The 23,411-nt window shown below is 41.5% G+C and overlaps 1 protein-coding gene across 4 annotated transcripts in view; it reads right to left on the minus strand.

Moving 5' to 3' along the window:
- Positions 1-1,390: 1,390 nt before the first annotated feature.
- qkia (QKI, KH domain containing, RNA binding a) overlaps positions 1,391-23,411 on the minus strand; it is an 88,141-nt gene continuing 66,120 nt past the window's right edge. The window contains exons 5-8 of one of the 4 annotated variants that reach the window (XM_084144394.1): positions 11,642-11,729; positions 9,549-9,941; positions 4,426-4,500; positions 1,391-3,297 (exon numbers count right to left, since the gene is read on the minus strand). In XM_084144394.1, coding sequence (XP_084000520.1) covers positions 3,281-3,297; positions 4,426-4,500; positions 9,549-9,941; positions 11,642-11,729 — 573 coding nt within the window. In that variant the 3' untranslated portion in view covers positions 1,391-3,280. Of the gene's footprint in view, positions 3,298-4,425; positions 4,501-9,548; positions 9,966-11,641; positions 11,730-23,411 lie in introns of all 4 variants that reach the window. The other 3 variants (XM_084144393.1, XM_084144396.1, XM_084144395.1) reach the window with 3 other exon arrangements.

The raw sequence follows: 23,411 nt of genomic DNA on the forward strand, positions 1-23,411 counted from the left end.
GCTGTAAATTACATTATCATACATGTAGTAGGCAGGCAGTTCACCATACACCTGATGGACTAAACCAAAGTTATACGATGACACAACGTGATGTAACATTGCAGAGGAAATATTTCTTAATACTGTCAAAATGCTGAATTGTCATCTTCCTCCACTTTAATATTGCTTTTTTTATTTTTTTTATATAGAATTCATAACACTGAAAACAAATTCATTGACATTTTCTGTGTAACAGCATGTATGAGAAAAATAAAGTGTCAGACTGCCAGGGAAGGTAAAATACTTCATCCATAATGTCCTCAATTTATTTTTATAGTATTTATTTCTATGTGATTAGATTTTTATAGTATTTATTTCTTTGTGATTAGATATACCCCTTTTTGTTTCAGTAACTGAAAACTGATTGGCTGTGAAGTCAAATGTGTTAGCCATAGAGAGGTAAGACCCTTTTCTAGTCTGTATACTACATGTTGATCACTTCCAGAATTGGCACCACTACACATTGTGGCGGGATTGTTTGACTACGACATCGTAATCAATAAACTTCATCCAGCTCAAGCCCTATCATCATCATCATCAGTGCCTCCCCTCCCAATATAAAACAGCTCTGAACTACTATCTGGAAAATTAATCTTTGGGCTTGAAGTCATGACTTGGCTTCATTACCCAACTGTAGCGTGAAAGCATTGGCAGTTCTTTAAACAAATTGGTATACACACGCAAATGTCTCTTTTCCTGTTAATCTCATTTATTTGATATTTATTGTATTTCTTCGCATGAATAAGATGTCCTGGCAGACTTCTGCATTGCTATTGGCAGTTTGTTCTTGGTAGAATAATCACAGTAACCAGAAATCAAGACAACAATAGCACTAATCTAAATCAAAACGCAGAGAAATAAGAAATAAAACTTGTTCGGATGGCAGAGGGTATAAAATAATAATCATAAAACAAAAACCTTAACTTATACTTGGGAAGACGAACCATGGCACATATTTTAGCTGGTCATACGACTGCTATTCTTTTTGCATAGAATAACTTCAGTAGCTCAGCAATAATGACGGAGCTACCCTGCTCAACTCTTAAGAGCGTATCACAGAAGCCGTTGCTCTCTGCGCCTTCCTCGTTGGTGCTGGATATTATTGAACAGAATGTTAACACTCGGAAAAAGAAACGACCGTCGATAAGGCACTTTTTTTCTCTCTTCTCTGAATGTCTCTCCCTCTCTTCGTAACACTTACATCCTTGCAACGTTCGTAGGTATGACTATTTTGGTCTTTATTTTCCTAGCCAATAATATCCAAAGTAACACAGCATCTTCATCACCACCTTTTTTTTTTTTTTCTCTCTATACTATTTATTTTTTTTGTTGCATTTTTTTTATTTATTTTGTAACTGCAAGTGAAGTATAAAAAGCTAAAATTGCCAAAAATATATTTATCTTTTCCAGCACCCTGTAAAAGTATCCAATTGTGTTCTCCTCTATCTTTAATATGCAATGACAGGTATCTACATATATAACAGGTATGTAATAAAGCAATTTGAACAGGCAGGCATGGCTTTCACATCCTATTTTTTTTTTTCTTGAGAAAGAATTAGAGAAACGTCATGGGCTTAGGATCTGGACTATACCTTTATGGAGACACATTGTGGATGCACTAATTGGGGGACTTCAAAATGGCATGGCGAGGGTTATAAAGAAATACACCCCCCCCCCTAATAAAATACAAATTCAAATAGATTTTCTTATTTGCATGAGGGCAAGTATCAAGAGATTAAGGAAAACTACAAACATACTAGCAAAGAGAATTAGCCGAATGCTGATACGCAATATGAAAATGCATTTTAGGCAGGGGTGTAGATATGACAACCAAAAATAAAAAGGCAAAATCAAACAGAAAAAACAAAAACAAAATATATATTTACAAAACTCCACTATCAGGATCCCTCCCCCACCAGAAGCCTACTTTAGTGTCAATCGGCTTTGTCTCTTCATGGGAAACTTGAGCTTTATGTGAAACAATCTTCATCTTTTTGATTGGCAGTCAAGTCGCACTTACGCATGCACGAAATTACATCCTTTCAAGCTCTAAAATTACGGCGCACCCTCTGCGGTTAGATACATATTTATATAGATATAATTCAACTGAAAACCCTTTGGCTAAATACTCACACTTAATACTTTTTTTTGTCTTTTAGATCACAGCTCGCATAATTTGTTGGAATTCTCTAAATACATCAGGCACTGTACACTTGGAAGTGTGGAGGAGCATAGTTAAGGTCAGTAGCTAGTTAACTATATATCCACCGCTCCACTGTCTTAGCCCTCAACACATCCTACTTTCATTATAGTAATAAAAACACCTCTCCTCATCCCAATTCTTCCCCAGCACCCCTCCTAGCTTCCGCTAACTGCCCATGATAGGCCTGCCACCTCAAAAGCTGCCTTTTGAGTTCTTCTTAGAACCTGCTTTGTCTGGCTAGTCCTTCACAACAGAGCTAATAAGAAAGTGTATTTTAACGAGAAAACAAAAATCAGGTAAAACCAAAGAAAACAATTACAATTATAATAAACTCAATTTGCAATCAATTTAGCCATGCTTTTAACAGACAGCCGTTCAGGGCACACCCAGAATGTGTCAGCACATCATTAAGTCTCAGAGCTTCAAAATACAGGACTACATTAACATGTTGGAGTGTAGTTTCTCTTTCCTTCTATTTCTTTTTCTTTCATTGCCAGCAAGTAGGTGTGGAATGGGGTGGGTGGGGTTAAGGGAATAAAGGACTTGGCATTGCACATTGGAGGGAGAAGGAGGCCATGTTTGGGGGACACATACAGTCTGGGTTCATTTCCTGTTTAGCGTTGTTTAGTGAATACTAGTGAGGTCACCGAATCAGAGCAGGTATGGGGTGGGGTTGCGGACAGGGAGGGTGGGATCTTTATTGCTATATAAATTCAGTGCAGATTAATTAGTAACAATGCATACACATCCACCCAGTTTGTGATTCATGAAGAAAAAGAAAGAATGGGAATTCAACTCAATGAACAGAAAGAAATAAAATTTAACTTTTTTTGTTGGGTTTGTTGGGTTACTATGAGATTGTGTGTTTAAAACAAAATTGTTTTATCAAAAACATGTTAGGGTAACTGTACGGACAGGCGCCCCTCTCTCACTGCATCCGAGAAGCTAGCAAAAGGCAATTACCAGTTAACTGATCAGCAGGCAGGCTTGGGGCGGCTCGTCATTGGGTGAAGAGTTCAGAGGTCAGAAGGTCATGTGTTAGTTGCCGGTGGCGGCTAGGTGGTTAGAAACAAAAAACAAACAAAGAAAAAAAAAGATAGAAAGGATATTAGTGTCAGCAAGAAGAGACTGGAATGATATCATTTTAACAATAAAATGAATGCAATCTCTTATTCCCCCTAATTCCCTGCCAAGAAACAGACCCAGCTAATCTTGTTATAATCATGAGGTTGTTACATCATGATCCCAACTACTAAGCCCCCAACCTAAATCAAAACGTTGTTTTAATCAAAGCGCTACATTGCCCCCAGTACCCACAAACAGAAGCAAAGCGAAATCAACAAACAGAAAAAGTAAAAAATAAATAGTATGTTTTAGTTTTTCGCGGTTGGAATGCAAGTTACGAACAGTGTGATTAGTGGTAAGAAGAATTAAACTAGTGTTATGCAAGGAATAACAGTAACTAGTGTTATGTAATGAATCGATAAATCACTGTTTTCCGATTCCTTCTCTTTATTTATCAGTATATTTATATACAGTAGCCATAAATACATTTGTTATAAAAAAATAAAAGGAATATAAAATTACAGTACCTCGTGTACAACTGAAAATACTTCCATTTTTATATTTTATTTCAATACTTAAAATACACCGGAGAGAAAGTGTAAACTAGCTTAGATGAAGTATGTCCGTCTTACATCAAAAATAAACAAATCAAGAGGAAAGAAGGGTGCATGGTGGCAACAAGGCTACTGTAGTGTCTACTTTTTCTAGTTAGCGTTTAGAGTCGCTTTCCACTCTGTTCCTCATAAGTAGAACAGATTAATTATGTATGGGAACACGTCTGACCTATTTTAGGGTCTAATCTCACAGAGGAATGTTAAGAAAACGTAGCTTGAACACCGCGTGTACTACCTGTTCTGTCACCAAGGGTCACAGTTCATGTAAACCAAAGCAATCAAGATCGCTTTTGCCTGAGCATTGAAATATAGTTATATGGAGTACTATGAGAACTATGTATGTAAACAATGTGAATACCACAGTCAACCATTTAGGTGGTGTTTGTATGTGTGGGGTGAATAAATAATATAAAGCTCATCAAATTACGTGAAATCCCAACTAATGCAAATAAAAAGGCAATGCAATCAACAGTCAAAGTGAAGTATCTTAGAGACTAAACTAACCTCTGTCTGCGGTCACAATCCTTTGGTAAGGACGGACCCGCGAGTCATGCCGTCTCACTTTAGTAGCCATTGCACCTAGATTGCAACAGGTCCACAAGGTTAGAAACCATTCACTTTAGGAGGGGAAAACAAGTCTTACAGTAATACACATTTACACACATACTGCTTATACATGATATATAATATACATAGACATTTATGTATAGAAAATGCATAGAAAAAAATACACATTTGCTTTAACTTGATATCTATAAAATGTATAACTTAGGTAATACAATTCCACAGTACTCAGTGTTAGAGGATTCTTTGAAACTGGCAGGCAGGGGGACAGGGGACTAAGGCTGTCTAGAAGAAAAACATGTTCCAGAAGGGGGATTGAGAAAAATGAGTGATTTTATAAAGTGTGAAAATCCAAAGCAGCTCAGATCCTAACTGGATAGTGCTAGACACCACCTGGCTCTCTCACGTCTCTACACCTCAGTCAATCTACTCACTGGCAGTGGCAGTCATTCCACTCTGAATATTTGTCACAAATGAAGACAGACATTTCAATTATCCTAGTGTGTGGTTGGTCTTGACACACAAGGAAATAGAGTAAAATACTATGTCTCAGTAAGGTTGTTGCAAGTATGGTTGCATAGGAACTGTGACCGTGCATAGAGATAAAAAATGAGTCTACGACAAAAAAAGAAATCCTAGATTAAAAAGTGTGAAAGGTAAATCCTTAAATTAGTCTAAAAGCTAGAGCGCAGTGCAGTCAGCAAGACACCATTTCAGAACACAGAGGTCATATCTCTTGGGCTTTTATCCGACTAAGTCAATATTTCTGATTTAGTTTGAGCCGGGGAAGGATGGCCTCCCAGATTTCGGGGCCAGAGAGAAACTACAGAATGATGCTGGGGTGCCCATATTTCTCTGCTCTTCATTACCCAGAGAGCGTTAAAAGAGATTTGTGTCAGAAGCCTTCATTGGCTAAATAGTGGCAGTCCCCACAGAATGGGTCACCGTGACAACAATCTGGGCATCCAGTCAAATTGCACACTACTAAACGCTCTTAGCTGCAGTTATCAAGTGAGCACTTTAAAGGAGACTCAACTCAAGAATGTTATCTCTAGGATCAGAAGGCTTGGGGAGGTTTCTATGCTGGAATGGACGAGTGATGGTTACATCACATTTGAAACAGCCCTGGCTGGGCAGGTAGGAAAACTGTGCAATGGTTCACAGGGATGGTTGATGACTACGCAGGCCCACCCACATTCCAATCTGTAGCACCAGATCTCCTGAGGTTTCCTCCGAGCTAACGCTAATGCTAAGGCCTAAGCAGCGCTAGTAGAGCCAATTGGTGGTGTGTTCCAGTGGGTCTCCTTTGCTGAAGGCACCGATCAATACGGCAAGTAAATAAAACGCACTAAGCTGCTGTGCCCTCAGAGTTAAAGAGAGAAAAGCCAGTAGGCTCTGTACTGCACAACTGCTCCCAGAGGCATCCCTCACACATGCACCGACACGGGTCAGCTAACATGGCAGTCTCGTGATGTCAGGATCAACACCTCATTTACCCCCTAGAGTCAAATTTAAATTACATACAAAAAAATCCATCCTAATCCATCGGTTTAAGCTAAAGACATGTTGTTGTTTATTTGCATTGGATTAGTCTCAATCCACCTCATCTGCCAGTGAAAGGTGGCAGAGCTAGAGCGGTGTTTGTCAGACTATGAGACAGCCCCAAAATCGTTCTTCTCACAAACGCCTGCAGCTATTATGACCGCTATGGAAAGGGGAGATTCTCCATTTTGCTTTACACCCTCCAGAAGTGTCACGGGACTCGTCTGAAGGTAACCAGTACCGATTTTAAAAAAACAAATGGAAGTATGAAGGTAGTTTTGTGATATATACAGTTGAAGTCAGAAGTTTCATACACCTTAGCCAAATACATTTAAACTCAGTTTTTCACAATTCCTGACATTTAATCATAGTAAAAATTCCCTGTCTTAGGTCAGTTAGGATCACCACTTTATTTTAAGAATGTGAAATGTCAGAATAATAGTAGAGATAATTATTTATTTCAGCTTTTATTTCTTTCAACACATTCCCAGTGGGTCTGAAGTTCATATACACTCAATTAGTATTTGGTAGCATTGCCTTTAAATTGTTTAACTTGGGTCAAACGCTTCGGGTAGCCTTCCACAATAAGTTGGGTGAATTGTGGCCCATTCCTCCTTACAGAGCTGGTGTAACTGAGTCAGGTTTGTAGGCCTCCTTGCTCGCACATGCCTTTTCAGTTCTGCCCACACATTTTCTATAGGACTGAGGTCAGGGCTTTGTGATGGCCACTCCAATACCTTGACATTGTTGTCCTTAAGTCATTTTGCCACAACTTTGGAAGTATGCTTGGGGTCATTGTCCATTTGGAAGACCCATTTGCTTTAACTTCCTGACTGATGTCTTGAGATGTTGCTTCAATATATCCACATAATTTTCCTTCCTCATGATGCCATCTATTTTGTGAAGTGCACCAGTCCCTCCTGCAGCAAAGCACCCCCCACAGCATGATGCTGCCACCCCCGTGCTTCACTGTTGGGATGGTGTTCTTCGGCTTGCAAGCATCCCCCTTTTTCCTCCAAACATAACGATGGTCATTATGGCCAAATAATTATATTTTTGTTTCATCAGACCAGAGGACATTTCTCCAAAAAGTACGATCTTTGTCCCCATGTGCAGTTGCAAACCGTAGTCTGGCTCTTTTATGGCGGTTTTGGAGCAGTGGCTTCTTCCTGGCTGAGCGGCCTTTCAGGTTATGTCGATATAGGACTCGTTTTACTGTATGTATATATATATATATATATATATATATATATATATATATATATATATATAGAGACTTTTGTACCTGTTTCCTCCAGCATCTTCACAAGGTCCTTTGCTGTTGTTCTGGGACTGATTTGCACTTTTTGCACCAAAGCACGTTCATCTCTAGGAGACAGAACGCGTCTCCTTCCTGAGAGGCATGACGGCTGCGTGGTCCCATGGCGTTTATACTTGCGTACTATTGTTTGTACAGATGAACGTGGTACCTTCAGGCGTTTGGAAATTGATCCCAAGGATGAACCAGACTTGTGGAGGTCTACAAATATTTTTCTAAGGTCTTGGCTGATTTCTTTTGATTTTCTCATGATGTCGAGCAAAGAGGCACTGAGTTTGAAGGTAGGCCTTGAAATACATCCACAGGTACACCTCCAATTGACTCAAATTATGTCAATTAGCCTATCAGAAGCTTCTAAAGCCATGACATTTTTCCTGGAATTTTCCAAGCTGTTTAAAAAGGCACAGTAAACTTAGTGTATGTAAACTTATGACCCACTGGAATTGTGATAGTGAAATAATCTGTCTGTAAACAATTGTTGGAAAAATTACATGTGTCATGCACAAAGTAGATGTCCTAACCGACTTGCCAAAACTATAGTTTGTTAACAAAAAACTTGGAGTGGTTGAAAAACTAGTTAATAACTCCAACTTAAGTGTATGTAAACTTCCGACTTCAACTGTGTGTGTATATATATTTGTGAGTTTTCTTTATCTCCTAGATTTAGGACGGACTTCAAAACCTTGTTTCTTATGATTAATTTTTTTGACTGTCCTTTTTACCGTTTATTAATGTGTTATTCAATGCGTTTCTATGGGCTTTAGTAGTAAAGTATTTTATCAAATAATTACCTTAAGTTCTAAAATTCAAAATCAAATAGCTAAATTATCCATAGTATGACCATCTTAAAACAATTCCATATGTCAGCTTAGAACCCCCCCTTAGCTAGATGTGGCTGGGGGTTGGTTATAGCATTTCCTTCACATAACCCATCAATTTAGACAAGTGTGTCAGGTAAGCGTCATCTAATACTTATAAAACATTTTTATCTGGACACTTTTTGATATCGCTACTATGCTACTAGTAACCATTTCCCAGTAATGTTTACACCTTCTGTATCCTGTGCATGTGACAAATCAACTTTTTATTTGATTTGATATAGTGTGTTTACCAGAGACGGTAATGTGAAGAACAACATGACCTGCACCAAAGTCAGATTAGGATATAGGCCAAGGACTAGACAGTTTTTCCTCATTGTAAGCTACTACTTTCGCCACTTTTAGTCTTGAAATCTTTGGTTGTTTACTAAACTAAATCACTCTGTTTTGCAAATGCCTCACATGTGAATCCTTAAAGAGATGGGTGGGGCTAAGGCTTAAGAGGGTGTGAACGATGCTGAATGGATGTAGACAAAGAAGAGCTCTCCAGTAGGTACCAAAACATTCAAGGGCCATTTTTTCAAAAGTGGGGTTACAAGTTTATCAACTTTCAAAGCAGAATTATTTTCCCATTGTTCTTCAACTATCATTTTCTAGCTATGAGTCTACTTTTATCTAACATAAACTAAATTTCAAATGTTGCTACATAAGACCGAATCGAGGCGGTTGGTTACAAATGTTAGTCATTATCATCTATTTTGTTTAAATATTTATTTGGCAGCATATTGCTTTGAGTGTACATGTTGGGTGTGCATACACACCCGCACCAACAGAATGTAATTCCCACTGCTGACGTAATGAAGAGGGAATGTCTGTGGCTTGTACTAAGTTGAAGTTCAAGGTGAAAACTGAAACAATGGGAAAAATGAGAACAGTAAATTTAATGAAAATCCCCACTGGGACAAAGGGGACTTTCTACTGGCATCAAGGCCAGAGTTGCAGTGCTAGCTGGGGAAAAATTGAATTATTTCCGCCAGACTGAATCTGCCTCTTGCGAGTGCATAAAAGGGCTAGAACGCGGGTGTGTGCAATTGCGCATGTCCTTGTCAGAGTGTGTGTATGTACATCTGTGCGTCTTCTCAGACAAGGCAACTGCTCTTATATTGCATGGGAGTATAATGGCAACTGCAGAACAGAGCGAAAACAAAACTTGAGCCAGGAAAAGGATTTGGTGGGGAGATGAGCAAAAATGAAAAATGTCTACCTGAAAAAAAATCCCTGTCCCCCTTGCCCTTTATTAGCCCATTAGTCCTGCACAGCTGTTAGGTCATAAGGTCACACCAATAACAACCCTGCTTTTTTTCAGCTGGATACGACATATTTACCTTTTAAGTCCTGACTGTGGCTCATCGAAGCCGCGTCCAAAAACCCCGGGTAAAACAAGCTGCCCTCCTGTCCAGGGCTAAAGGGGCCGCCGCCCAGGCCCCAGGGTCGCTTACCTAGAACCCCACTGTGGTCGATGGGGTACTCCAGCAGGGAGGTGGGCGCCAGGGCGTACGGGTAGTCGTACGGGGATGCGTAGATGATGCCGCCTTCCGGCGAGGGAGGCACCAAGGTTGGGGTGCCGTTGTGCAACATGCCCTGCATTTGGGGTTGTCGGATGATGTTCATGATGGGGGTGCCTCCTGGTGTGGGGGGCCTCATTTGCTGATGGGGGGCCATCATATGCCCCTGGGGGGCCTGTATTAGGCGGGGGCCCTGAGCGGCGGCTGCCGCCGCTGCAAGAGAGAACGCAAGGGGGTCTGCCATAAGCAAAAAGAGTGAAAGACAGAAAGATGGAGAGACAGAGGTACAAGACAATGGGGTAAAGATGTGGTGTGGGTGACCAAAATCACAGGTGAAGAGAAGCGAGAGTAGGAAAATACGAAAAGCAGGAAAAGTGGGTAAGGGTGGGGGAAAAGGAGGGGAGGGGCGAAAAAAAGGAAAATTAGTCCATGCAATGATCAAGGTGAACCAGCAAACCAAAAATTAAGTAAACAAACAAGAAAAGAAAAGAAACCCATACTAAAAAAATAAAAAAATAAAAAGAGTAGCTAAAAATGATTCCATTACCCCAATGCACAGACCATATTAAGCATAACAAAAGTTAATGTACTGCGGACGACACAAGCGAACAAAAATACACAAGCCAACAGAAATGGAGCCACTAGCCACGGAGAGGAGACTAGATGGAGTGCCAGTTTCTGAGAAGGACCAATAGGATTACGTCAATCCCCAGAAAAGACAATCCAGTCTATTGGACGACTATGGGCCTATGAGGCCTTGTGTTGGACGGACTAATTGAAATTGGCCATGACTAAGTACAGTTCTGATTCACTCCACTCCTCTACATGACCGTGAGACCATTTTGGTTGGCTGACAAAATAAAAATCAATAAAAGCTTTTCCAAATGGCTTTGCATTTGCAAATGTTCTGACGTCGTACCACACAACAGTGAACATCACTGATGGCGGGGGCGACTGAATCAATGTTTTACATGTAGCTCTTTGGGCCATGGCTCGGTGGCCGTCTAGGCTAATTCACACTTAGTATCGCTAGTCTGGCAACACAGCCGAGATAACCAGACACTGATCCAGACATTGGTGTTACAAACCAATGTCAAGTCAAATAATTTCACATTTTCTAAATGTGAATTTTTATTTATTTCAATACTTCAAGCCATGACTTTTTGGAATGACCAAATGTGCAAAACAAATCCATTGATCGTCATTACTAATATCATTCAGTAAGAAATGATAATAATAATAATAATAATAATAATAATAATAATGTAAACAGTAAATGGTAACAAATTGAAAGCAGCCACACAATTTTTTATATGCAATGCATTTATTTAAATCACAGGCATGAAAGTGCAGAACTGCAGGAGTGGGTGGGATGAACTCTAAAGAAAGTAATACTGGTGATTGGAAAACAAAACTGTTTGTAACAGATGCGTGAACTACATCATGCAGAGATGAGCGAGTGATTTCTGCGGTGTGCTGAAGGCATATAGAAACCACCCCGAGATTGCAACAAATTGTGATTGCATCCATATGGGAGGGAAGGAAAGGGGCACTTAGAAGTGGGAGCAGCGAGAGGGAGTGATGGAGGGGAAACTGCTCTACTTGGATACAGGTGGTTTTTGGAGGTAGGTAGACACTAGTTGGACATGTTGGACAACACTTCAGAGCAAAGTGCAGTCTATAAAAGAAACTGGTCAAGACATGATACTGCAATGACTACATTCATGAACCTAGTAAAGGCACACAGTATATCATGAGCATGTCAACTTCTTCACTGTGGTCATTGTGAGATTATTACCCGTCAATATATTAACAGATGGATTAAGATGATAAATGATACACTTGAGTGTCACGTTAGTCAATGTGGATCGAAACAGGACCTTGGCGTGTGTGCGCGTGGTTGTAAAGCTTACGTGTCTTGATGTTGGTGTCACGGTATGTCCCATTGAGAATGGCCAGCTCCATTAGCTGCATCTTCTTCAGATTATCCTCTCCTTCCGCCTGGAACAACAATCAACGAGTCATTTCAATTGACAATTTCAAGGCATTTCTGTCAAGTCATTTCACTGTGCTGTGTCACTATTGCAAGAGGGTACATGGGGACAGAAAAACTATTTGGTCACAAAATCCAGGGGTGTAATCATTAGTGCACACCGTAGCAAACCGTTTGTAAACGGAAAACCCTTTGCAATGAAAACGAGAGTTTCTATTGGACAAACTCAGGCAGGTCCCTCCCAGTTTCGTTTGCTTCCTAGTGAATACACCCCAGTTAGTTCTCCATAAGCACAAGTTGCATGGGGGTGGAAGGCACTGAGATGAACTACACCACTGTCATGTTGCTGCATCTCACTTTTTGCTAAATCGCTGACAGAGACATAAGGCAGGGAAAACTCATGCATAAACCACCACCCTATCAGCAAGATAATTACTGTATTTTTTGTGTTCCCTTGTGCGCACTCAAATGCACAATAATGGCCCAGTTAATGTCAGTCCTGTCAATTAATGTTTGGATAAATAAATACATAAGCGCTGCCTCTGTCATTATCACCCAAATTAGGCAAGTGAAATTATTCATCTAGAGCAATTAAGTTAGCGCCCCCTCTTCCCGAGCCTGCCATTTCCCCCCGAAATGACTAAACACTCCATAACCATGACAACGCAGCAATTTTCCAGGTAGTAGATCGTAATAAAGTAGGACCGGTGTGATTTCAGCAGACAGACAAGATAGATAAGGCTGCAGACAGACACAGACAAGGCCCCCCTAGACCTCACATCTACTCTACGCTTCAGACAGACAAGTGCTTCACAGTAGAGGTCTTCACGGATGCACCTGTACCCGAATACGCGAGACCCGATCTGGGACCGAAGCTGGTCCGGATTCAGAATTCTAAATGTCACGGGTCTGATCTGATATGATTGTCACGGGTATGTGTAATTAACGGACTTGTCCGGAAGGAACCGTTCAGATCCGAACGTGACTGCTGCAGTAGAGAGAGAAGTTGTATCATTTATGTTGCTTAGCCTAGCTAGCTTTACTAGCGTCTCCCGGTTTGATGCAGTCAACACAGGTACTATGTAATCATATTGGATGATAAATAACCTAGCTATTGCAGCTATTAGTCTACTATAGCATGAGTCGGCTTGGTTGGTTGCGGTCTCGTCTCTCCCACCGCCCTGCTCACCGGGTCACTTGCTCACACACTCAGTAGCCTACACACACACACACACACACACACACACACACACACACACACACAGCACGGCCCCTGCTAGAGCGTCATTTCGCTCTACCTCCCCTCCCTCAAGCTTTATCAGCTCTGGTTAATAAAGTAGCTTAAAAATGGACTTTTCTGCTGCTTCCCTCACTCGGATCGGACCGGGTCTGGACCCAACCAGGTCTATACGGAACGGGTCTAGTTATCCTCGGTTCCGTTCGGAACAGGTCTATACATAAAAAAAATAATGTTTTGACAAGTACTGTGTATGAGTAATATCAATTGGTGAATAGGCCTACATCATTCCCACGCCTCTGTACTGTATATTTCAGAAACATAAGAGGGAGACAAGAGTAAGAGGGAGCAGCTAGCGCTAGCACTACCCAAGAACATTCTGGGCCACTGAAAGCATAGAAAAGGCACATGACCCACATCGATCCTAGCCCATTCAGTGGCCATTTCAACAACCTCAGCAGCCTCAGAGGTGGTGAGTGAGAGGCTACTTCACATTTTCTACACCAGGCCTGCTGGCCTAATTAGACATGTTCACAGGATGGCTACCGCTAACCCTTCAACCTGGAAAGAGCCTCAAATCACTGCTAATTAGCTGTTAAAATTATCCACACAGAGCCCAGTCAGGCCATTTTTAGTTGCCCAAACACTTGCCAATCAGAGGTGGTTGCGGTAGAGCTACCCATTCTGTTAAGATTCTCCGTTGTCTGCCTCCCTTCCTTTTTTATCATCGCACATTAAATCATATTGTGACCCCACTGACCTTCCACACAGCTTCTCCAGAGTCTGGAAGAATTTTCGTAAATGAGTCCCAGGAACGAGACAGCTTGTTTTCTTTCTCTGCTAGTTTTTTTGGCCCCAGACTGTGTCAGTCTGTTTGGATCTGAGCCAATGGTGATGTTAGACAAAACTAATGAGCCCCCCCCTCCCCCAAAAAAATCAAAAAATAAAACTCAGAAGTAGTCACGTGAAGTTATTGCACGTGGTTTTCGGTGACATAAACGTGGCATGAATCAAGATGGGCTCTTTTCTCCGATTCTGTCTCAGAGAAAAATAGCTTTCACAAAAGCCTTTACATGGAGCCAGACTAGCCTGGCGTAGTAGAATCTGACCCTGACTCCGTGGTTAGAGAACTGAGTCAGTGTTGACAGAGACCCACAACAGTCATCGCCTCAGGCGTCTGCAAGGTCACTAAGTCTTTGCTCTACCCTCTGTCCCAAACAAAGGCCTACTGTGTGTTGCCCGTAATGCATTTAGAACACTGCTACAATGTTCTGTTTAATGTGCAAACTGGAGAGCGGCCAGATGTTGGAGCGTGAGATTGAATAACCATTGGGTGGTTTCTCTCGCAGCACACCTGAATGCTCGCTGACGCAGTTAACCTTTTTAAATGCAGGCCGAATAATGAGTTAGAAAGTCGTTTTCCCTTTCAGGGGGAGGAGAGGCCTGGCTGGTTTTTCTAGGCGTGTGTTGTTTGGAGGGGGGGGGGGTGAGAGAGTCGCAGGCAGACAGGGACGGGAAAGGGCCGAAGGATGATTGATCTGAAGGTTGGGAGGGTTAAAGAGGCTGCCGGGACATGGGTGTCACCATCCTCATCTCTCCGGCTCTGCATAGCATTGGAGCGGGAGGCGCTGTTCTGAGGGGTGCAAAGGAAAATAGAGGGCAGCAGAGGCGAGGGTATACAGATCCTGCTAGGGAGGTGTGTGCGTGTGGCAGACAGGAAAACAGAAAGTAAGCCTATTGTGTGTGTGTGTGTGAGAGAGTGACGGAGAGTGGAGGCAAACTGAATGTGAACTCTGGGCAGGCACACCCCCTCAGGAATTCTGCTGGCACAGCTCTTTCTTCATACTACAGCAGGCTGTTACTAAAAATGTCCTAATGGCCACATGGAAGCAGATACATTTACTCCACTGCATTAGTCAACATAACAAGGCTATTATTATAAATATGACTTATTACTATAACGCTGGTTGTATGGAGTGATTTGAGAGCTGGAACTTGGTCACACTAAAGCTACAGAAAGTGGGTGTCTACTGTCTGCTAATATCTAGCAGTGGGTCAACTATGAAAGGACTCAAAGGTTCCTGAATGAACATTTTATGTGCCAGGCTGAAGGGACTAGATGTTTCTTTGATGTCCTTGTGACCATAGTGCCATCACAATACACTGAGTGGGCACTCCTCACACACTCCAAGGTCTCCTCAAACATTCAGGGCAGCTGTCAGGAGGATGCAGAGTGTGTGTGAAATATCGGAGAGGGAATGGGCTACCCATTCCTGGGAAAAATGTGACCTGGATTACAAGCGCTGAGGACAGGAGTGAAAGTTTCCCCCTTTACCGTCACACACACAGTCTATCAGCAAAAGCCACTCAATAAACCTGCTCTATCCACAGGAATCAGATTCAATCAATAAGGCCTATTTGTGAAATCAGTGTAGCGGTAAAAGCTATCAGAGGGGAGGGAGCAAAGAGAGGTGTCGTCCCTCTGCCTACCTGACAGCCCTACGGATGAGGTTACCATCAGGAATCAAACTCACGCTCTCACACAGTCTGACAGAAACCGAGAGAGAGAGAAGGCGGCCGAGACACGAGAGAGGGCGGCCGAGACACGAGAGAGCGCGGCCGAGACACGAGAGAGCGCGGCCGAGACACGAGAGAGCGCGGCCGAGACACGAGAGAGCGCGGCCGAGACACGAGAGAGCGCGGCCGAGACACGAGAGAGCGCGGCCGAGACACGAGAGAGAGGGGCCGAGACACGAGAGAGAGGGGCCGAGACAGAGAGAGCGAGGAGCCACATACAATGACAAATGGCTCCTGGAACGGCATGGGAATGTAAAATTGCTAGTGGTGATTTGTGTGGACAGCTCAGCTGCAGCAACAGATGGGTGTATCATAATGTTTGGAGGGCCACACCCTTGCCCCAACTGCGGCGGGTGCGTTTGCTCATGTCTGCCGTGCCGATGCGAAAACATTTGCTCATGTCTGGCAGGGGCCTCTGCTTCCGTGACATACAGCGGAGAGGGAGCGAGAGAGGGGGAAGAGAGAGAGAGAGAGTGAGGGTATGTAGGGAGAACAATCCCCAGTGGCCTGACGCTGGCTCCGCCGTGCTTTTCTTCACTGGTCTAAGCTGCCAGTCATAACAAGAGGGGAGAGGCTGGGCGCGGGTCAGGTTGCTTCCCAAACGACTCCTATGACTACAGAGACTGGTCGGCAAGGCCATGAGGCAGAGAACGAGAACGTAAGAGGTGAGGAAGGAAAGGGAAAGGAGAGTAGAGGAATGGTAAAGTGTGTGGTAAGAGACTGATGACTTCACATTGAGCAACAAGGGAGTGGGTTGCCTGAATACAGGCAGCTGTTTTTTCTCATCCTCTCCTCCCTTTGTTTTCCTCCCAAACTAACATCTGGAGGAAAGTGATTACTCACCACTGTGCCAAGAGTTAAAGAACTCACCAGGGAGAGAGCGAAAGAAAAGGAGAGAGAGCGCAAGAGGGCGGGAGGTTGAGAAATTGACATTTGTTCAAAGTTGAAAACACCAAAAAAACACAACATGAAACAAAATCAAAGATTTTACTGAAATCAGTCAATTGAAATCAATTAATTAGAGCCTAAACTATAGATTTCACATGACTGGGAATCTGTTGGACACCAATACCAAAAAAAAAGTATCTGGTGTGCAGCACGACTAGGGCTGTGGCAGTCATGACATTTTGTCAGCCGGTGATAGTCATTCAAATAACTGCCGGTCTCGCGGTAATTGACCGTTAATTAACATTAACACATTTAGCATCTCCGGCTTCCACACATAGCCTATAAGACATTGATGCGGACCTTTGGAACATCTACATTTAAAAAAAGTCTAATATATCCATTTAATATTGCCTACACCATCACAATAAATCCATTAGTTATTTTAGGCAGATCTCAAGAAACATTATATGAAGAAAATGTAGCCTATTTCAGAAGAGCAGAATAGCATATTCTGTGTCGTCCTTATGTTAGGCCCAGATCTGGCTATGCCATATGGCTGTTGGCTACACTAGTTCATTTAGCAGGCAAGATTTGCTTATAATGCCCATGGCATTATTTTATATTTTGTTCTAGTAAGAACAATACAATTTAACATAGCTGTTCTCCACAAACGATTTGAGGGAGTGTGCACATGCGGCTATTCTGTGTTGAGCGGTTAACAAAGAAACAGGTCCTCCTATATGCTTAATTTAGAGTTATTTATGCAACTTTAGTTGTGATACAAACATTAGGCTATACATTTAGATTTCTAATACATTCTAAGGCTATATGATGCGACGAATAATTATTTGAAAAAAGTGACATGAAAGGGAAGCACTCTGAAGTGTGTGCAGCCTGCACAAGAAATGGAGCAGTCTCTCATTCACAATTTGACAAGCACTTGATAACATTCTCACGCAACATTCTCAATTTAATCTGGTCTTTACATATGGCCTACTAACATGTGTTGAATTTCTTGATTTAGAATGCTGCCCGTTTTGTTTTCATTTCATTTGTTTTTTTACCCTAGCACTACACAGCTGATTCAAATAACCAACTCATCATTAAGCTTTGACTATTTGAATCAGCTGTGTAGTGCTAGGGCAGGACAGAGTTTGGGAAACCCGGCTGTAGGCTATGGACTCTCTAACCATGTCCCAGGGGTCTTGGGCCTATAGGCTACATTTGGAGTTATTTGGCCACTTCAGTTGTGATACAAACCTTAACAAAACCTATAGGCCTATGATTTGAAAATGTAGCAAAGAAAAATGCATGCGCTGTGCATCATTCACAAGTGATAACATTCTCACCATTCAGACAATTCTCAACTTAATCTTGTCTTTACCAGTGCTTAATTTGAGCCGGATCCTGCCGGAACAGGACCTGGCACCTCTCAAGTTTTGGACTGTTTCGTTCCAGAACCTCATATATATATATATATATATATTATAATAAAAGCGATTCAAGTTCATTTGACTTGCCTCTTAATTCTCATCCCCAGAGCGGTGTGCTAATAGTTTAAACAGACAGCTCGATGCATTCAGCTTGTCAACACTTCTTACAAAAACAAGTAGTGATGAAGTCAGTCTCTCCTCCACTTTGAGCCATGAGAGATTGGCATGCATATCATTAATGTTAGCTCCCAGTGTACATTTAAGGGCCAGCCGTGCTGCCCTGTTCTGAGCCAATTGTAATTTTCCTAAATCCCTCTGTGGCACCTGACCACACGACTGAACAGTAGTCCAGGTGCGACAAAACTAGGGCCTGTAGGACCTGCCTTGTTGATAGTGTTGTTAAGGCAGAGCAGAGCTTTATTATGGACAGACTTCTCCCCATCTTAGCTACTGTTGTATCAACATGTTTTGACAATTTACAATCCAGGGTTACTCCAAGCAGTTTAGTCACCTCAACTTGCTCAATTTCCACATTATTCATTACAAGATTTAGATGAGGTTTAGAGTTTAGTGAATGATTTGTCCCAAATACAATGCTTTCAGTTTTTGATATATTTAGGACTAAAGTTATTCCTTGCAACCCATTCTGACACCAACTGCAGCTCTTTGTTAAGTGTTGCAATCATTTCAGTCACTGTAGTAGCTGATGTGTATAGTGTTGAGTGATCCGCATACATAGACACTGGCTTTACTCAAAGCCAGTGGCATGTCGTTAGTAAAGATTTTTAAAAAGTGGCCTAGTCAGCTGCCCTGGGGAATTCCTGATTCTACCTGGATTATGTCGGAGAGGCTTCCATTAAAGAACACCCTCTGTTCTGATAGACAGGTAACTCTTTATCCACAATATAGCAGGGGGTATAAAGCCATAACACATGCTTTTCCAGCAGTAGACTATGATCGATAATGTCAAAAGCCACACCGGTCTATCATTTATCTTTGTTTCATAGTATAGTTTCTTTTTTTCCAGTTTAGTCTCATGATTTCTCAATTTGTAGTACTTTAGCCATTCGGTTGTGCTGCCAGACTTATTTGCCATATCTTTTGCCCTATCATACCATTTTTCAATTCCTCATCAATCCAAGGGGATTTAACAGTTTTTACCGTCATTTTCTTAATTATTAGTAACTAGAATAAGCCATTTCATAAAATGTGTCAAGTGCAGCATCTGGTTGCTCCTCATTACACACCACAGACCAGCAAATATTCTTTACATCATCCACATAAGAATTACTACAAAACTTTTTGTATGACCTCTTATACACTATATTTGGCCCAGCCCTTAGAACTAGATACGGCTACTGAAGCTTTGAGTGGGCAGCTTGATGAAAGCCAGTCAATATTGAAAATCACCCAGAAAATATACCTCTGTTGATATCACATACATTATCAAGCATTTCACACATTTTCCAGATAATGACTGTTCGCATAAGGTGGTCTATAGCAGCTTCCCACAAGAATGGGCTTTAGGTGAGGCAGATGAACCTGTAGCCATATTACGTCAACACTACTTAACATGAGATCCTCTAAGCTTTACAGGAATGTGGTTCTGAATATAGACCGCAACACTGCCCCCATTGGCATTTGTCTTTTCTGTAGATGCTATAACAATGTATTGCTACCACTGAGTTTCAGAGAGTCAGAATATGAATGTCATCTGTTACTAGCAAGTTATTGACTTCATGAACCTTGTTTCTTATGCTACATATGTTAATGTGGCAATTTTTAGCACTTTACTGGGATGCTTACTGGAAGTGGACATGCTCATGTTATTTATATTTGAGCTGATGGTGCAGGGTGAGCTGCACACAGTGGCTTCCTACTAGGGCACACCGCCTCAGTGCTAACAGTATAACTCCGGTGGTTCATAGGCACATGATTACTGCATACAATAGCTGTAGGATCAACAGATGCATTCAGGGAAATTAGAGGGATATAAATTAAGTTACTTACATTGTGTCTGCCAACGCCCCTGGGATAATGTACATTTGCTGCAGCATTATGACAACTCAGCAACACAATGGTAGGGATTAACTGAGCTGATCTTTTGTAATTGATAAGTCACTTTATATGATCTCACCATCTCTCCGCTCTGATAGACATGAGCCTGCAACGCTCATCTCTCCAGCGTTGCACGTCATAATTTATTTCCTTTCCTTCTAGAATAATAGCCGCGCAAAGTGTTCTGGAGGAGCTGCAGCACCAATGAGTTGAAATACATTTGCCAAAGTTATAGAATTACTACTGTGTTCATAAAGAAATGAAATAATTCAGAATAGCCTACTACACCATGAGAAGGCCTATAATTTAGCCACAGAGCATCAGTAGCTTATTTAAAAAACTAGCCTAGCTGTGGATTATGTTCAGGCCTACAGTCGGGAACGCGGGGCAAATGTGTCAGTGAACAGCACGCAGACAAAACAGGCCTTCCGCAATATTTCAAATACAGTCGTGGGAAAACACAGGTTGGAAAGCAAATGGCTCCTGCTGAAAAGAGAACACTAATCTGTATGCTGTAGGCAAAATATTTCAACTTCCAAATATTGTTTTACAAAGTAAACTTTATAGGTTTAAAGCTTTTGTGAAAGAGCAGTTATAAAGATATGGCATATAGAAGCAAACCAGATGGACATCATGAAAATGATCGGAGAGGTTGAGGGTAGAGGAAGTTCAGGAGTAAACAAACTAAACAGAATTATTGTAAAATTGACTGTGTCCATAAAATGTATAGAGTATGTATAAGCTGGAAGTAGAGGCCTAAGCTTTGTTGTTCACTAGTTTACTCCAATTAGGGGAGGGGTGGTGGGGTTGGAAAGTAATAAAGGGAAATATATTTAAAGGATATGTATATACACACACAATACTGTTCAAAAGTTTATGGTCACTTAGAAATGTCCTTGTTTTCGAAAGAAAAGCAATATTTTACAGTGTAGACATTTTTAATGTTGTAAATGGCTATTGTAGCTGGAAACAGCTGATTTGTAATGGAATATCTACATAGGCGTACAGAGGCCCATTATCAGCAACTATCAGTCCTGTCTTCCAATGGCACGTTGTGTTTGCTAATCCAAGTTTATAATTTTAAAAGGCTAATTGATCATTAGAAAACCCTTTTGCAATTATGTTGCCACAGCTGAAAACAGTTGTGCTGATTAAAGAAGCAATACAACTGGCCTTCTTGAGACTAGTTGAGTATCTGGAGCATCAGCAATTGTGAGTTCCATTACAGGCTCAAAATGGCCAGAAACAAATAACTTTCTTCTGAAACGCGTCAGTCTATTCTTGTTCTGAGAAATGAAGGCTATTCCATGCGAGAAATTGCCAACAAACTGAAGATCTCGTACAACGCTGTGTACTACACCCTTCACAGAACAGCACAAAATGGCTCTAACCAGAATAGAAAGAGGAGTGGGAGGCCCCGGTGCACAACTGAGCAAGAGGACAAATACATTAGTGTCTAGTTTGAGAAACAGGCGCCTCACAGGTCCTCAACTGGCAGCTTCATTAAATAGTACCCGCAAAACACCAGTGAAAATGCGACTCTGGGATGCTGACCTTCTAGGCAGAGTTGCAAAGAAAAAGCCATATCTCAGACTGGCCAATAAAAATAAAAGATTAAGATGGGCAGTCTGAGATATTGCTTTTTCTTTGCAACTCTGCCTAGAAGGTCAGCATCCCGGAGTCGCCTCTTCACTGTTGACGTTGAGACTGGTGTTTTGCGGGTACTATTTAATGAAGCTGCCAGTTGAGGACCTGTGAGGCGCATTGGGGATTGGAAGTGATGCAGACAATTACTTTGATACTTATTTCCTTCATTAAAATGCAAATCAATTTATAACATTTTTGACATGCATTTTTCTGGATTTTTTTGTTGTTATTCTGTCTCTCACTGTTCAAATAAACCTACCATTAAAATTATAGACTGATCATGTCTTTGTCAGTGGGCAAACGTACAAAATCAGCAGGGGATTAAATACTTTTTTCCCCTCACTGTAACACGCTTTGTCTATAACATGAGTTGCTTAGTATGTGTAGGTCATCCTTTCTAAAAGTGGCCTTTTTGGGATGATTATGGTTAATTGTTTAGTTAGCCACATGTCTAAACAAAAGACTCCACTATGCAAGTAACCATTTCACAGGACTGTTTACACATTCTGTGTCCTGTGCATGTTCCAAATAAACTTTGATTTTATTTGATATAGTGTGCGTTTACCAGAGACGGTAATGTGAAGAACAACATGACCTGCACCAAAGTCAAATTAGGATATACCGTTAGGCCAAGGAGAGTGTCCAAGTAAAAAAATTATCCGGTAGAATGCCCTGCTTTTATTTTGTCACACTCAACCATAAGCTATTTTCTGTAATTAGCTTGCCATTAACTTGTGAATAATAATCTTGTTGTGAGTTTATTTTCCTGTAATACTGAATAGAAATGAGCTAAAGTTAAGACGTTGTCAGTTATATGATATGGCCATTATTTTAACTGGCTAGCCAGCTAACGTAACATTAGCTAGCTAGCTAACAAGCAAGAAACGAACCAAAACATTGTTTAGAAAGTTGCTTTTAGTTGCCTGGTTTGCTAGATTGACATATACTCTATGAATTGTTAAACGGATGGGTTTTTTGGTGTTAAAATACACCAGTTATGCTATTTTGGACCACCAGGCTGCTGATGTCATGCAGCCTGTCGTTTTTGTGTTTACACTTTTTCAAAACGACAAGTTTGATGTTGGACGACAATGGAATGTTCATGTCACTGCAACAACTGTATACAGACATGTCGATAGACATAGTATACTATCTACTCACTGTTTTTCACATGGCCACACATGTGAATCCTTAAAGGCATGGGTGGGGCTAAGGCTTAAGAGGGTGTGAACGATGCTGAATGGGTGTAGACAAAGAAGAGCTCTCCAGTAAGTGTGTAAAGAAATTACTTTCCCATTGTTCCTCAACTGTAGTGTATGATACACAATTTTCTAGCCCTGAGTCTCTACTTTTATCCAACGTAAAAAAACACAATTTTAAACGTTGATACATTAGACAAAATTTAGCCGGTCGGTCACATAGTGCCTTCGGAAAGTATTCAGACCCCTTGACTTTATCCACATTGTTACGTTACAGCCTTATTCTAAAATGGATGAAATTGTTTTTTTCCCCTCAGCAATCTACACACAATACCCCATAATGACTAGTATTCCGACCCTTTGCTATGAGACTCGAAATTGAGCTCAGGTGCATCCTGTTTCCATTGATCATCCTTGAGATGTTTCTACAACTGGGAGTACACCCGTGCTAAATTCGATTGATTGGACCTGTCTATATAAAAAGGTCCCACAGTGGACAGTGCATGTCAGAGCAAAAACCAAGCCATGAGGTCGAAGGAATTGTCCGTAGAGCTCCGCGACAGGATTGTGTCGAAGCACAGATCTGGGGAAGGGTACCAAAAAATTTCTGCAGCATTGAAGGTCCCCAAGAACACAGTGGCCTCCATCATT

This window comes from Coregonus lavaretus (genome assembly GCF_964263955.1).
Source record: "Coregonus lavaretus genome assembly, chromosome: 27".
Lineage (NCBI taxonomy): Eukaryota > Metazoa > Chordata > Actinopteri > Salmoniformes > Salmonidae > Coregonus > Coregonus lavaretus.